Source organism: Onychostruthus taczanowskii, unplaced genomic scaffold (assembly GCF_017590055.1).
Source record: "Onychostruthus taczanowskii isolate IOZ18803 unplaced genomic scaffold, ASM1759005v1 scaffold4, whole genome shotgun sequence".
Lineage (NCBI taxonomy): Eukaryota > Metazoa > Chordata > Aves > Passeriformes > Passeridae > Onychostruthus > Onychostruthus taczanowskii.
This window is the reverse complement of record NW_024501459.1, coordinates 15,339,692-15,352,727: the sequence shown is the minus strand read 5'-3', so window position 1 is coordinate 15,352,727 and position 13,036 is coordinate 15,339,692. Positions and strand designations below refer to the sequence as shown.

The following is a 13,036-nucleotide window of genomic DNA, read 5'->3' as shown; positions in this document are numbered from 1 at the left end:
CTCCACTTAAGTCATTAAAACAAGACAACATTGCTTTCCTGATAAATTCTGCCATTACATTAGTGGGAGGTAGGTGGGTAAGAGTACCAAGATTGTTCTAATAAATCATGAGTATGTTTGTACAAATAAAAGATTGGTATTCTTCCATGCTACTGACTGAAAACTGTTGACTAAGTGGAAATGGAATAACCATAATTCAGATAATTAATAATTCAGATTTGACTTTCTTATCTTAGCCTATCATTGGCTTAGGTAAACATTAGTCATCCAGAAAATTTGGGTAAAACTGTTATTTTTTTAAATCAAAATGCTTTATTTTCCCCTACAAATTGGTTTATTAAAACAGCAAAAGTATTTATTCCTTTTAAGACAGAAACTTTCATGACACAATTAATGTTTTCTGTAGCTCAGATTGAGGTGAAGAATTGTTTCAGTCTGGAGAGTCCTTGTTCTACAAATACACGTCAGTCTCTCAGTATTGTTAGACATTACAAACATAAAATAGAAAAGATATGTTTTGAGTAGAGGCAAGGGAAACAAAAGATAAAACAGCCTTATTACCACATCAGTTCAATTTGCAGCAAAGGTATGTGTTGAGTGTCTCTAAAATCTCCCATTATTACCTGCTATTCACCTTGGATATTTTCTACTGGATAGTTATAATTTAAAAAGCCCCTTCAGGGCTCTTGTGTTTCTCAAAAGGATGTGTAAAAGAGTATGTCTCTGAAAATAAATATCTGCAACCAGCATCCTACCTTAGACTACGTGTCAATATGCACTCACTTGGTATTCAGAGACTACATCTAATTTAGACCTGAAGGCGACACAGGTGAGTAATATTTGCAGCAACAAAACAGTACTCAAGCTACAGAAGAACCAATTTATTAGTTTAAAAGGGCATCAGCTGGAGAACTACAACACCTCTTATTTTCTGGGTACTATAATCTTTCCTTTTCCTAAGGATCCAAGAAAGAAATCCCACATGTCTTCCATGTAAAACAACAAAAGTATGAGCCTTACACCATTTAACTTGTTTTGATAAGATACTTGTGAGATGGCCTGCCTTATACGCACAAATGAAGAAAAATTCTCAAGTTAAAGGAATTATCCTGGTATAAAAATGTGTATGAAAACAGACAAAAAAAATAGGCATTATAATTAAGGTATTACAAAATAAGAGACTATGAACTATTAACCAAAAATAATCAAAAGGACATTATGATTTGGAAGTTGATATAGCTATACCAGAATTTCAGACAGAAGCTGCTATGTATATCCTTATTTTAAAATCTTTATTTATGATTGGGTGAGGGGATGGAGTGTACTCTCAGCAAGTTTGTAGACAACACCAAGTTGGGTAGAAGGCACTACAGAGGGATCTGGACAGACCGGATCAATGGGCTAAGGCCATTGATGATGTTCAGTAAGATCAAGTGTTGAGTCCTGCACTTGGGTCACAAGAATGCCATGCAGAGCTACAGAGTGGGGAAAGAATATCTGGAAATCTGCCTGGAGGAAAAGAGCCTGGCAGTGTTGGTTAACAGGAGTGGAACATGAGCTGGAATGTGCCCAGGTGGCCAAAGGAAGCCAGTGGCATCCTGGCCTCTATCAGAAACTGTGGCCAGCAGGACCAGGGCAGTGATCATCCTGTGGCACTCAGCACTGGCCAGGCTGCACCTCCAGATCTGTGTTCAGGCTTGGGCTCCTCACTACGAGAAAGGTTACAGCTCATTTCCTCAGCCCACTGCTGCAATGAGGGACTTGCATTCATTTTTGAGCAAGCATCTCATCCTTCTCTCACCAGAGAAGGATGAAATCACCCTTGGTAAAGTTCACAGACTCACTATTTCCTCAGAATAATTCCTGTTCACCGTGTCGCTTTGTCCTATTTGGAAAGGAAGTGGATATGCACAAATTTTCTGTAACTCACAGGTGTGCTAAAATGGGTGAAAGACTTTTGAGAAGAGTTAATAATGTGGATGTGTTCCCACAGCGAATAACATAACTTGTAGTTTTGTCCTAGAACAACTTCAATATTTTCTCAACTCCAGCCTAAAGCAATTTACAAAATAATCATTGTGAAGCAGACTCCTGTGCCTTATACTGACCTGTCTCTGTCCTGTGGGCAGGAAAACATGTTATTGCCATGAAGACATAATACTACTTCAAGAAACTACACTGAACTTCACAATAATAGCAATAAATTTCCCAAGCATAAATTTTTGTCTTCCTTTGTGATCTCTACCCCACAACTTTTTAGAGTGTGTTGCACTTTATGAAACAGGAAGATTGGAAATAATCACACAGCTCGTGAAATCCTCTTCTCTCAAGTTGCAGTATCCATGGCACCACCATTACATATCACTGACGACTACACACATTAGTAGGAGCTTCAAAGTTGTTGGATGAGACCAACAGGACAATAACAATGACCCACAGGAAGCTGGCAAGACTGAAGGTAATACCAATGTTTTAGATTTGTACATCTAATTTGAGGAATTTGCTAAACAAAATGCTTTTTCATACCTACTGAGCCTAATATTTTGTGGCTCCACCTCAGAGGAAACATTTAGACAGGATACGCAGTGAACTGTGTGGCACTCTAAAAAGCTATAAGAATTTACAGGTTCAGTTTTAAATTTCAGATACATACATGTGAATGGTTTCTGACTCATGGATAAAGCTGCATCATTTTGAACAACATTAGTCCATAAAAGGCAGGAGCTAATGTAAATGGTTCAGTTGACTATACCATGAAAGAGCCAATGTACATTATTAGCAAAATATAAATGAAGTTATGCTTTCTTTTGTGAGGTACTGAGTACTAGAGTGTAGTATAGTATCAGATATATACCGTGGGATAATCTTTTTCAAATGGTCCTTTGTTCAAATAGCTTTCCTTATCTGGCTATCTAACACTCATATTACTAATTTATTCTAATTAAATTTAATAGAAAATTCAGCTATGTTAAACAAGTTTATTTGTCCATCTGTAACAGTATTTTCATGTCCCTTTCCATACCTTGACTGCTGACATAAATTTGTTAGTTCTATTTATTTCAGAATGCAAAGCTCTCAGGACAGAGAAAAAAGTAGTTTTCATCAAGAAGTTTCACAATAATGCATTATTAGTGCATAGGATGTTCTGGGTAAAAATCCCAAGTAAATTTTCTCAGTCATCTACTTATTAATGTGTGGTGACTGTTAATGTCTGCTGCCAATTAAAATAATTCATAGAAACAATTTATTTAACAAGAAGTACCACTTTTACAAATTCGTTATTTTTGCCAAACCATACTGATAGCAACTGCATTTCCCATGTAAAAAAGAGCAAATTAGGAAGAGATAAAAAATCTCACCTTGCATATTCTTTATATTTCTTGATATATTAGGAACTGAGGAATGAATATGCCATCAGAAGAATGTGCAGAAAAATAAAAGTATTTTAAGATTAAACAGTTGAAACTTACTATTGAGTAAACAATTTCTGTTGTTATTAAAATATTCAAAAAATTCAAGTAATTATTGGTCACTTAATTTCCTTTGTGAAAAATTCACTTCCCTACTACAGAAAGCACAAAAGTACACAGAGTAGTGCGAGGGCATTTCCTTGTACAAAATGCTTGGCATATTAAAGATGCCACAAGAAATACTTAAAGAGTCTAGCAACAGTAATCATAGTAATAACAGGTCTATTGCCTTAGGAAAACACAGTTTAAAAAATCTGGTCAGACCAATGTGCAAGAAGCTGTAAGTAATGCACTGATGGCATTACATGGCCTATTGCTTGGAGAACACCGCTTGAGGAAGTCTTCTAATAATACCATCCCACAGACTGACTTTGCTGCCTTGCTTTTATCACTTGAGTTATTTTATTTCAGTAATCTATGTGACTTTTCCTAATGAAGTTTGAAAGCAATCTCCCCTTGAATACAATTGAAATTATTTAATCTGTTTTTCTCTTGAACCCAAAAGGTAGGAGTTATAAAACTTAAAATTACTGTTCAACAACTCTGATAAAAGAACAACCCATCTAACACAAATGCTTCAGTTTCTACAAACAATCAGAAAAATAGATTTCCACAGCCTGCAACACTGAAAATGAAGCCATATCCCTTCTTTATGGCTTGTTACAGCCAAAACACTGGCTACACTTCACCTTTTCCTGACATAGCCATTACACACTTGGGGTTGGATATGAGCAATACTGTTCAGAGATGTAGTGAAAGACATATGAATCCTACCAAACATCTTGCTGTACTGCCCATTACTGCTGTATACATATGACAGTAAGTCTAATAATGGACTCCAGAGCTTATCATTGACAGCCTACATAGGTAATTAAAAATAGCTTCCAGAATTAAAAGTTGCTTTATGTAACAATTAGATTTTACTTAAGCATTCATGAAAAAGCACTAGAAGAGAAAAATAATACTTTTTTTCTTTTATTTGGAATTTAGATGAACAATGTTTACAGTATTATGTGGGGAAAATGCAAACAGTTTTTAATAATAGACTTCTTTAAATAACACTGTGACAGTTTGATTTGGCATGATTTCAAGGACAAATAAAAACTATTCTTTTGCTTCGGTATAACATGTGACACATCATTGGGCTGGGTATCATTTTAGATATCTATTAGACGAGCCCTGTTATACGACACTAAATTTACTAAATTAGAGTCTATGAAAAAATATTCATTTTTCTTCACAAGAGTAGTCATATTCACTACAGTGGAATTACAAATAAGTTTAAAATTTTCAGAAGTGATCTGTTAAATAAATAAGCAGTTTACAGGGCTAAATATTTTGTAATACCTACGTAACACACCATACGTTAAACATTCCGTCAGTTCCAAAATCCTGGAAATATGCTGAGATGGAACATCGGCAAAACAAACTCACTAGTCCTGCAGGCACCAGCGGTGGATGATATTTCAAACAGAAAGGAAAGAGAAAGCAGTATTTTAATGGTATTAACAAATCCTTACCTAGTGGCTGCCCTGCAATAATCCTGGCATTCTCTCCTGCCACCGCGGCCCTTGCGTGCCTCTCGCTCATGTACTGTACGAAGGCATAACCTTTGTGCACCGAGCAGCCCACGATCTTCCCGTACTTGGCAAAGATTGCTTCGATGTCGCCTTTTTTGACAATAGCTGTGTTCAGATTACCGATGAAGACTCTGGAGTTGATGGACTTTGGGTCGTTCTTATTGGTGACATTGCTGGTCTGTGTTTTGCCAGTCATGGTTGGATCACTTGGCTTTAAATCTTAAATAAAGAACAAAGAGAATTATGTTTCTAAGCATACGGTTACCCTGACTTGGGATGATTTTTTCCAGCAATAATTCACTTTTAATTTTTCACTTTGGGTGAATCTTGACTCAGAAGATTCAAACTATCAATAAAATCACCATAGCACTTTTTAAAATACTGCTCAGAAGTAAAATTTCAACTTCTTATTTTTATAGATGTGGAATATACCAATACATCACTTAATATAATGCTGTGATAGCAGAGCTTTACTGTAATCATATGTGGATTTCTGCTTAGAAATTCAATATTGACTTTTTAAGCACTTAGCCATCTAGAAACTGCAAAGCAAGGGAATGAATCATTATCTACTGTCAAAGAAACAAACATTCAAGGCCATGTAGAGAGCAAACTCTTAAAATGAAAAACAACTCTACTTTTGTTTGGTGTCAGTTAGAGCACATTTCTCACCAGTTAAATATCCCTGTGAGGTGTGCAAGGCAGGTAACATGCAATTCTTTACTGCAATCAATATGTTTCTATCAGAACAATATTCCCTGTAAATTCAGTACAAAAAAAGAAGAGAGAAAGGACAGCGGCTTATGTTCTGAGAATTAAAAAAGCAGAAAAATAAACCACTTTAACTCTAGGAACACAGACTTTCTTGCTTCTTTGCTCTTTTATCTGAGGTCACAAGTAGAAATGCATCCTGGTAAATCTCTGATGGGAATAACCACATTATTTCTGAAAAAGATTTGGTAAAGGAAGAAAAAACCCCCAACACATCTTGTGTTCATCTAGCCTCACTCCTCTGAGTGCATGTGATTTTCATAATTTGTATGCAAATTCCACCTGCTAGCTAGTGTCTATATTTACATCAATTTACTTAGATGGGAATGAAATAAAAGAATTATCCCACATCTGCACTGGGTTTTCTTTAGCTTTAGTGGACCACAGAGATGTCAAAAATATGCATACCTTTAAGAGAAAACTTATTTTGTAATCAAAAGGTCATTTAGGCAGCAGTCAAATATAGGTCATTTCTTACAGCCGAGAACTATGTTACTATTTTTTAACCTTTTCGTACTTTTGATTAGATCAGAGTAGCAGCTCAGGCAAGAAGAGAATCCCGTTATATACTTTTCACAGTGAAAACTCAGTTAATTCCTCAGAATGAAAAGGTATAATAACTTCTATTCCAAACATCTAAATTGGAAGTTTTGTATTTTAAATCAGTAGCTACCATACATGAAGGTAGAAAAAGGAACCATCGTCACTGAACTCCGCAGAATACCTGCTGAATAAAACAGCCACAGTCACAGCCATCAGCACTTTGACTGACTCCATCTCTGAGGATCCAAACCCCACCTTCCAGCCAAGAACATACAACAGAAATGTATGGGCAGTCCTCCTAAGTCTCAGCAAACAGCCTGCTTTATTAAATGAATGCATGCAGCAGAGCTGCCAGTCAAATAGCTTTCACCTGATTAACAACTCAGCATGGCAACTTTATGTTACAGCATTTAGAGAAAGCACTGAAGAAAATAAGAGAAAGGGTGTTTTCCTCTAAGTTTATATATTTCTAAATACATTGTGGAAACATAACGTAGTGTATACATGCACACATTTCATCCTGGAAAACCAGGAAAACTGCCTTCAACACAAACCTCTGACATTTAGCATGACAAATTCAATACTGTATATTTCTAGATTGTTGTGCAGATTGTGCATGTTTGAAGTCATGTCTGTATATAGCTAACCTGAATATTGTGAGCATTAAAAATAGTATGCTTAGTACTGTAATATTATCAAGACAAACTATTTACAAAATGTAAATATAATGCACACTAAGATCCATTTTGGCATAAAGCACACTGCTGATGTTTTCTGAGACCCAGGAATTTTAACTCTATCTTAGATACACCTGTACTACACAGGAGTCAAAATGACAATAACACAGCCATGTCAGCTTAAAGAGCCCTACTGATCCAAACAGACGTAGCATGGCAGAGTAACAAGGTATAAAAATAACAAGGTTAGTGGAGCTGCTGATGAGCAGGGAATAACTAGTGTCCCCTCTGCTGCCGAGTTGCACAACACTTCAAATACCACTCTATTGGGAAAACTTACCATGGAGAGTATTGCATTAATCTTTGTGAAGATCCAGGGAAAAAAAGCTGTATCTGTTCTTATACAATTCTTAGCATCTTGTTGATACTATCTACATTTATTGAGCATGTAGATGAAATTATTTTACTAAACACATAGAGGTAGTTTATCACAAGTATGACTGGCTTAGAAAGCAGTAGCCTGGACAGGTACACCTGTCTTTTTCACTAAACTTCTGCATGATTTTTCAGTAAGATGCTTTTAGTGCCTCTGTTTCCACTTTTTAATCTTCAGACCAGCATTTTTTTTGACTAAGTGCTATGTCTCATTGGTTTTTTTCTATATAACTTTTAACAAAACAATGTGACCTCAGTTGGAATGTTTAAGCATGACCAACAGACCATCAAAAAAATCCACACAGAAAAAAATTTACAGAAAATCTGCCAGAAGTTAAGATTCCCATGAAAATTATGTGCAACAAAACACTTTATTTATTACCACCAGTGTTTTCTACGACACACATTACCACCACAACGTTTTCTAAACACACTACTATGCTGTATTTCCTCTGTTGTTTAGCTATTTAACAAGGGATTTTGTGAACTATTGTTATTTAATAAAAATCCTCAGTTTTGCCCAGTTTTTCTACATACTAATTTAAATAGACTTTGAATAGGACATTGAATATTTCTGCATTGTAGTGCTTTGTAATGCAAATTTACAATATTTTTATAACACAAAGAAAAGTAGTTGTCTGGTGGGTTCTCTCATATTCAAATGAGCAGTCAGGGAAACGTGCTGCAGAAATTCAAAGGGTGAGAATAATACTAACATGAATGATTGAGATTTGATTGCCTTGCTGATCACAATACAACTGTGAATATTTCATAAAAATCAAAGATCCGTGGGATCTTCATTACAATGTGAAAGAATTTATGGCAACTTCTACACCTCACTTTCAATGTCCATCTATGAATACTGAATTATACCCATATTCTCTGAGCTATCAATAAAATCACAAACATTGTACCTCATACAAATGCAGAAATAAATGAAACAGTGAGAGAAACATATCTGAAATAATCTCATTTCCTTGCAGCCTTTAATAAGGCATCTTGCTAATTTCCTATTATTGAAGTGATCCTTTCTGATAATAAATATCTCCTATATGCCAAGCATATCTTTTAAACAATGGTTTACAAATAACATTTAGCTGTCAGTGCACTTCATATTTATTTATTCAATGCACTTCATTACATGCAGCATTGCTCTATGTAGTAGCTGGTTTAATTATTCTACCAAGTAACTAGTTTGTCTTGCTATAGGTAAAAAAAATATTATAAGTTAGGCCATCTCTTTTACTACATAGATCTCTAAAATTCTTTCTTAAACATTAACATTTCTAATATGTCAAACTGGAGTGAAAATGCAAGTTACTAAAAATGAGATTCCTATAATCCAGGATGTACAAGTGAAAAGTTTAAACCAGTCAATTTGAAGTGCAAAAGAGGGGAGTAGAATTTAAGTCTTGGCTTCATTCACTTTTCCAGCATTTTCTGACAAAGTTTGGCTGAGCACCAGCAGGACAATGCATTGCTTTGTAGCTGTGAAACTCGTCATCTTTCCATAAGATGCGTAAGTGAAGGCACAGCTCCATGTCACAGCTGTTTGCCCTCTGGGGCTGTGCCTGGCACCAAGTGAAGACAACAATCCCTTTCCAGTTGTGCCATGGCCCAGTGCAGGGAAAACACAGAACTAGAAGCAGACAGAAAGGGAGCAACTTGTCAAACTCTACATTCCAGTAACTCCCAAGCTTTTCTTTTATGGAGTAGTTGTCAAAGCACGATCATAAAACTCCTGCTGGACTTCTGCTCCCTGCGCTGCTTTATGAGGTTTCACAACGATTCTTCATACAGGAAATGCAAAATTTGCCTTTGAGCTGACAGAAATTTGGACAAACTGCAAGAAAAATTTAAAGATATATAGAAGTTTAAAGATCTAAGTTAAAGAGATTGTAAAAGCAACTCACTTTAGCATTTTCCCAGTTGTACAGCTGTTTCTTATTTTAAAATGCTGAGAGAAACTCATAACCTCTAAGTAAAATTTCTACTAAATACTGAAATATTGTCTCCGGAGTTGTCTTTATGCATTTTCTTATGCTGAATTAACCAACAAGGCTAACCTGTAAGAACTCTGTCATAATTAGAAAAATCAGATAAATCTCTCTAGAAAACTAATAAATATTTATATTGATGCCTTGGGTTTCCTCTCTTATTATTTCTCTCTTTTTTATTTTTTCCTAAGATCTATACCTAATTTTGCTTTAAAAAATTGTCTTCATTAAGTTTAGTAATAGTTTCAGGAGTTTCTATATATTTTTATTCTTTCATCTTGGACCTATTTCTTTCCTTTCAACAATAAAATCTTTTAACTAAATAGAGAAAAGTCTACAGATTTGAATAAACTAAGATTACTTGCAGTGTCTTTAGGAAAAAATACAGTCTACTGAGGAAAAACTGAATTAACAAAATTGAAAATCTTTAAGGAATACAAATCCTCTGAAAATTAAGTAAAACTGTGTTACTTTTATAGAGATTTAATATCAAACATTTATGTCTTTATATTATTTTACAAAGGAAACAGGAAAAAATCAAACTCACTTTCATTTTCCTTGTCCCAACCCCTGCCCCCCCCCCAAAAAAAAAAAAAAAATTCATTTTGAGATCATGTTTAGAGCTGGGCCAGTAAGCAATCAACAGTCTGTATTAGATTTGTGTGATAGCAAAAGAGTAATTCTGTGGAGAAACATTTTTAAATATGAAAATTACCATCACTGACAGGTTACTCTAAGCACCATTACATTCCAAATCTTAATTTTTGATACTTATTATAAGATGCTTGCACACTGAGATTCATAGTGCACATTTGATTATTGCAAATGTGATTATTATCTCTTTTTAAAAAAGATAAAGCCTTTAACAGACACAGGATTGAACACTCATGTTTGCTTCCCCAATGAGATGCACAGTAGTAAGTGTAGACTGTGAGAAATTAAGTGCAGGGATATTTGTGGGTCAAGCTGAACATTCTGGAAAAAAAAAAATCAAGCATCATAGATGTCTGATTTTATCATAGGTCTTTAGATAGAAAAAAAACAGCACTATGTGATGTGATCAGTCTCTGGCCCAAAACACCTAGGGTCTTGGTCTTTTCAGCATTTCTCTGCCCTTCTGATATCCAGCCTCAGTTAAAAGCTGAACTTTTGTAATATCAAGGTTCAATTGTTGCTTTAATAGCTGAGATTTTCTGAGATGTGCAGTGTTTGAGCTTAAAGAATCAATAATTATTAAAATTTATATCAAGAAAAAAAGATTTGGCCATAATATATTTTTTCTACTTTTCATTTAGGAACAGTGATAATATTAATATTTTTATAGTGTTGCAGAAAAAATTTAGATATTTAAGCATTTGAAATATCCTTCTGTGCATCAAATGTCCTACAACATAGATTTATCTTGTATTGGTACTTTATTGGTATTTTATGGAGAAAAGTCAATATTCATATTAATTGCTTTAATAAGCAGTCATTAAAAGTATTTTATCTCTGTTAAATCACTACTTGATAAAACCCCTCTAAAATGTATCAAATCTGTTAAAAACATGATTATTGGATATTTCATTATGGCAGTGAAAAATGGGAAGGAGGGAAGAGAGGACAGCAAGCTATCAGATAAAATATATTTTGTCTTGGAGAAATTCTATCTTCTTTATGTCTTAGATTCAATTTTATGGAATTACTATATCTAGGTCACAGAAACAAATAAAAATTTATTCATAAGATACTCAGTTAAATTTACGTGAAAATATTTTGGGCTTTTCCAGTCATCATTAAAGTCAAAGAATATCCTTCCCCCCCCACCCCCCCCTCTCTCTCAAAGATATCCTGCCTTTTTATTTGTTTGTTTGTTTGTTTATTTATTTTTATATGGCTTAGCTTTTTGCTCCCCTTCAATTACTTTAAAGAAGGTGTTGACATATCGTGTCTATAACACGGACAATGCTCCTTTCATGCTGGCATTTCTGGAGCTGCATAAATGACAATATGCATTAATATGCCACACCTTGTAGAAAATGAAGGACTGAAAGGTAAAATGATACAGCAGAACTCACTTCATCTTCTGATGTCACTCTTCTCAAAGACAAATGCTGTCTTTTTGGAAGGTGAATAAAACATACCTACTTGTTAAAAAAAAATAAAATAACTAGGGATTACTAGTAACATAAAAAAGAAAACAAGCACTTTCAAGGATATATTATTTTATATTAGTTGTTTAAGCTTTTGGAGCACTAAGGGGAAGAAGTGCTCTCTGTCCCAGGAGTAGCACCACCTGCAAGGATTGGGAGGAACAAGTAAAATGTCTCTACAAGTGGATGAAGTTGCAGCTTTTTATTGTCCTACACTAACTCGTGGTGCTGGAACTTTCTTCCACCCAAATGGGCAGGAGGAAATGGAATCTGTCAGCACAGAAAAATAGGGATTTTCCCTCCTATTCACATGCTTTTTGTTCTCAGGATGTAGAAAATAACCCTGTAAAGGTTAGAAAATAACCCTGTAAAGAAATATATTTCTCTAGTAAAATATTTGATGAGCACTCAGGTATGGGCCTCTTTTCTCTATCATATTTAAACACTATAAAATACAAGGATTTATTTATATGGTGTCAAGATGCAACTCTGGTGGCTAGGTTAAAAATTAATCATGATAGCGCATAGAAGTATAATTGTGCAAACAATACAGTGAAGTCAGGAGAAAAATAAATTAGAAACATAATAATTATTTAGAATTTGAAGTGGATTTTAAATTTGAGTAAAGATAATGCATTATCTAACTGTGTAATTTCTTGAAGGGATACACAGTTCAAGGGAATATTTAAGAGATTTGGACACTGAAGTCACTTAGCAGATCCCATAATGGGACCTCTGCTTCTGTACTGCAGGTAATACTTCACTTTTCAAAATGTCTCTAGGAGAGTAAGTGCAATTTGGACATTTTTGATACTAATTAGTAAATTAATTACTAATTTTAATTAGCAATTAAAACAATGTGTTAAATTTGATACTTTTCTTTAACATGTCTTCTTTGGATCTATGTGCTGGATTTGTCTATCCAGGAAATGATAATGGTAACTTTTTTTTTATTGAGATGCATTGTTTTTACATGCTGTCAGACAGGTTCTTGGAGAAGGAAATGAACAAGTTTGGGGTCTTTGGTTTGTTTTTTTAAGTGAAAGGTAAACTTCCCTTCACTTCCAATATTTTACCAGATCTATTTGTAGCCAGCCATCTCATCTCTTTTAAGTCATCATTTATCATTTATGCAGCAAGCTATTTTAATCTCTAATCACTCATTCCTGCTGAATTTTTAATAATTTTTAAAGCATTTCTGACTTTCTATGGTGGTCTAAATCTGTTTTCAGTCTTCAGTTTTGAGTGCAGTGGCAGTAAAATCTGCTGGACTGCTGTCTTTCTGTTCACTTGGTTACTTCGTGATAATATGGATCACCTAAAAAAAAAAAAATCTTAGCTATATTTGCTGTCATGTGTTATTTCCAGCTAATCTTGTGTTCAGTAGAAAGGCTTGGTGTCATTTGGCACTGTTCCTCCCTCTGTGTTTGT

The 13,036-nt window shown here is 34.7% G+C and overlaps 1 protein-coding gene across 1 annotated transcript in view; it reads right to left on the bottom strand.

The window, feature by feature from the left end:
* RALYL (RALY RNA binding protein like) overlaps positions 1-13,036 on the bottom strand; it is a 367,232-nt gene that overhangs the window by 175,542 nt on the left and 178,654 nt on the right. Inside the window, exon 2 of the mRNA XM_041412786.1 lies at positions 4,991-5,269. Within this exon, the coding sequence (XP_041268720.1) occupies positions 4,991-5,246 (256 nt within the window). The 5' untranslated portion in view covers positions 5,247-5,269. The remainder of the gene's footprint in view (positions 1-4,990; positions 5,270-13,036) is intronic.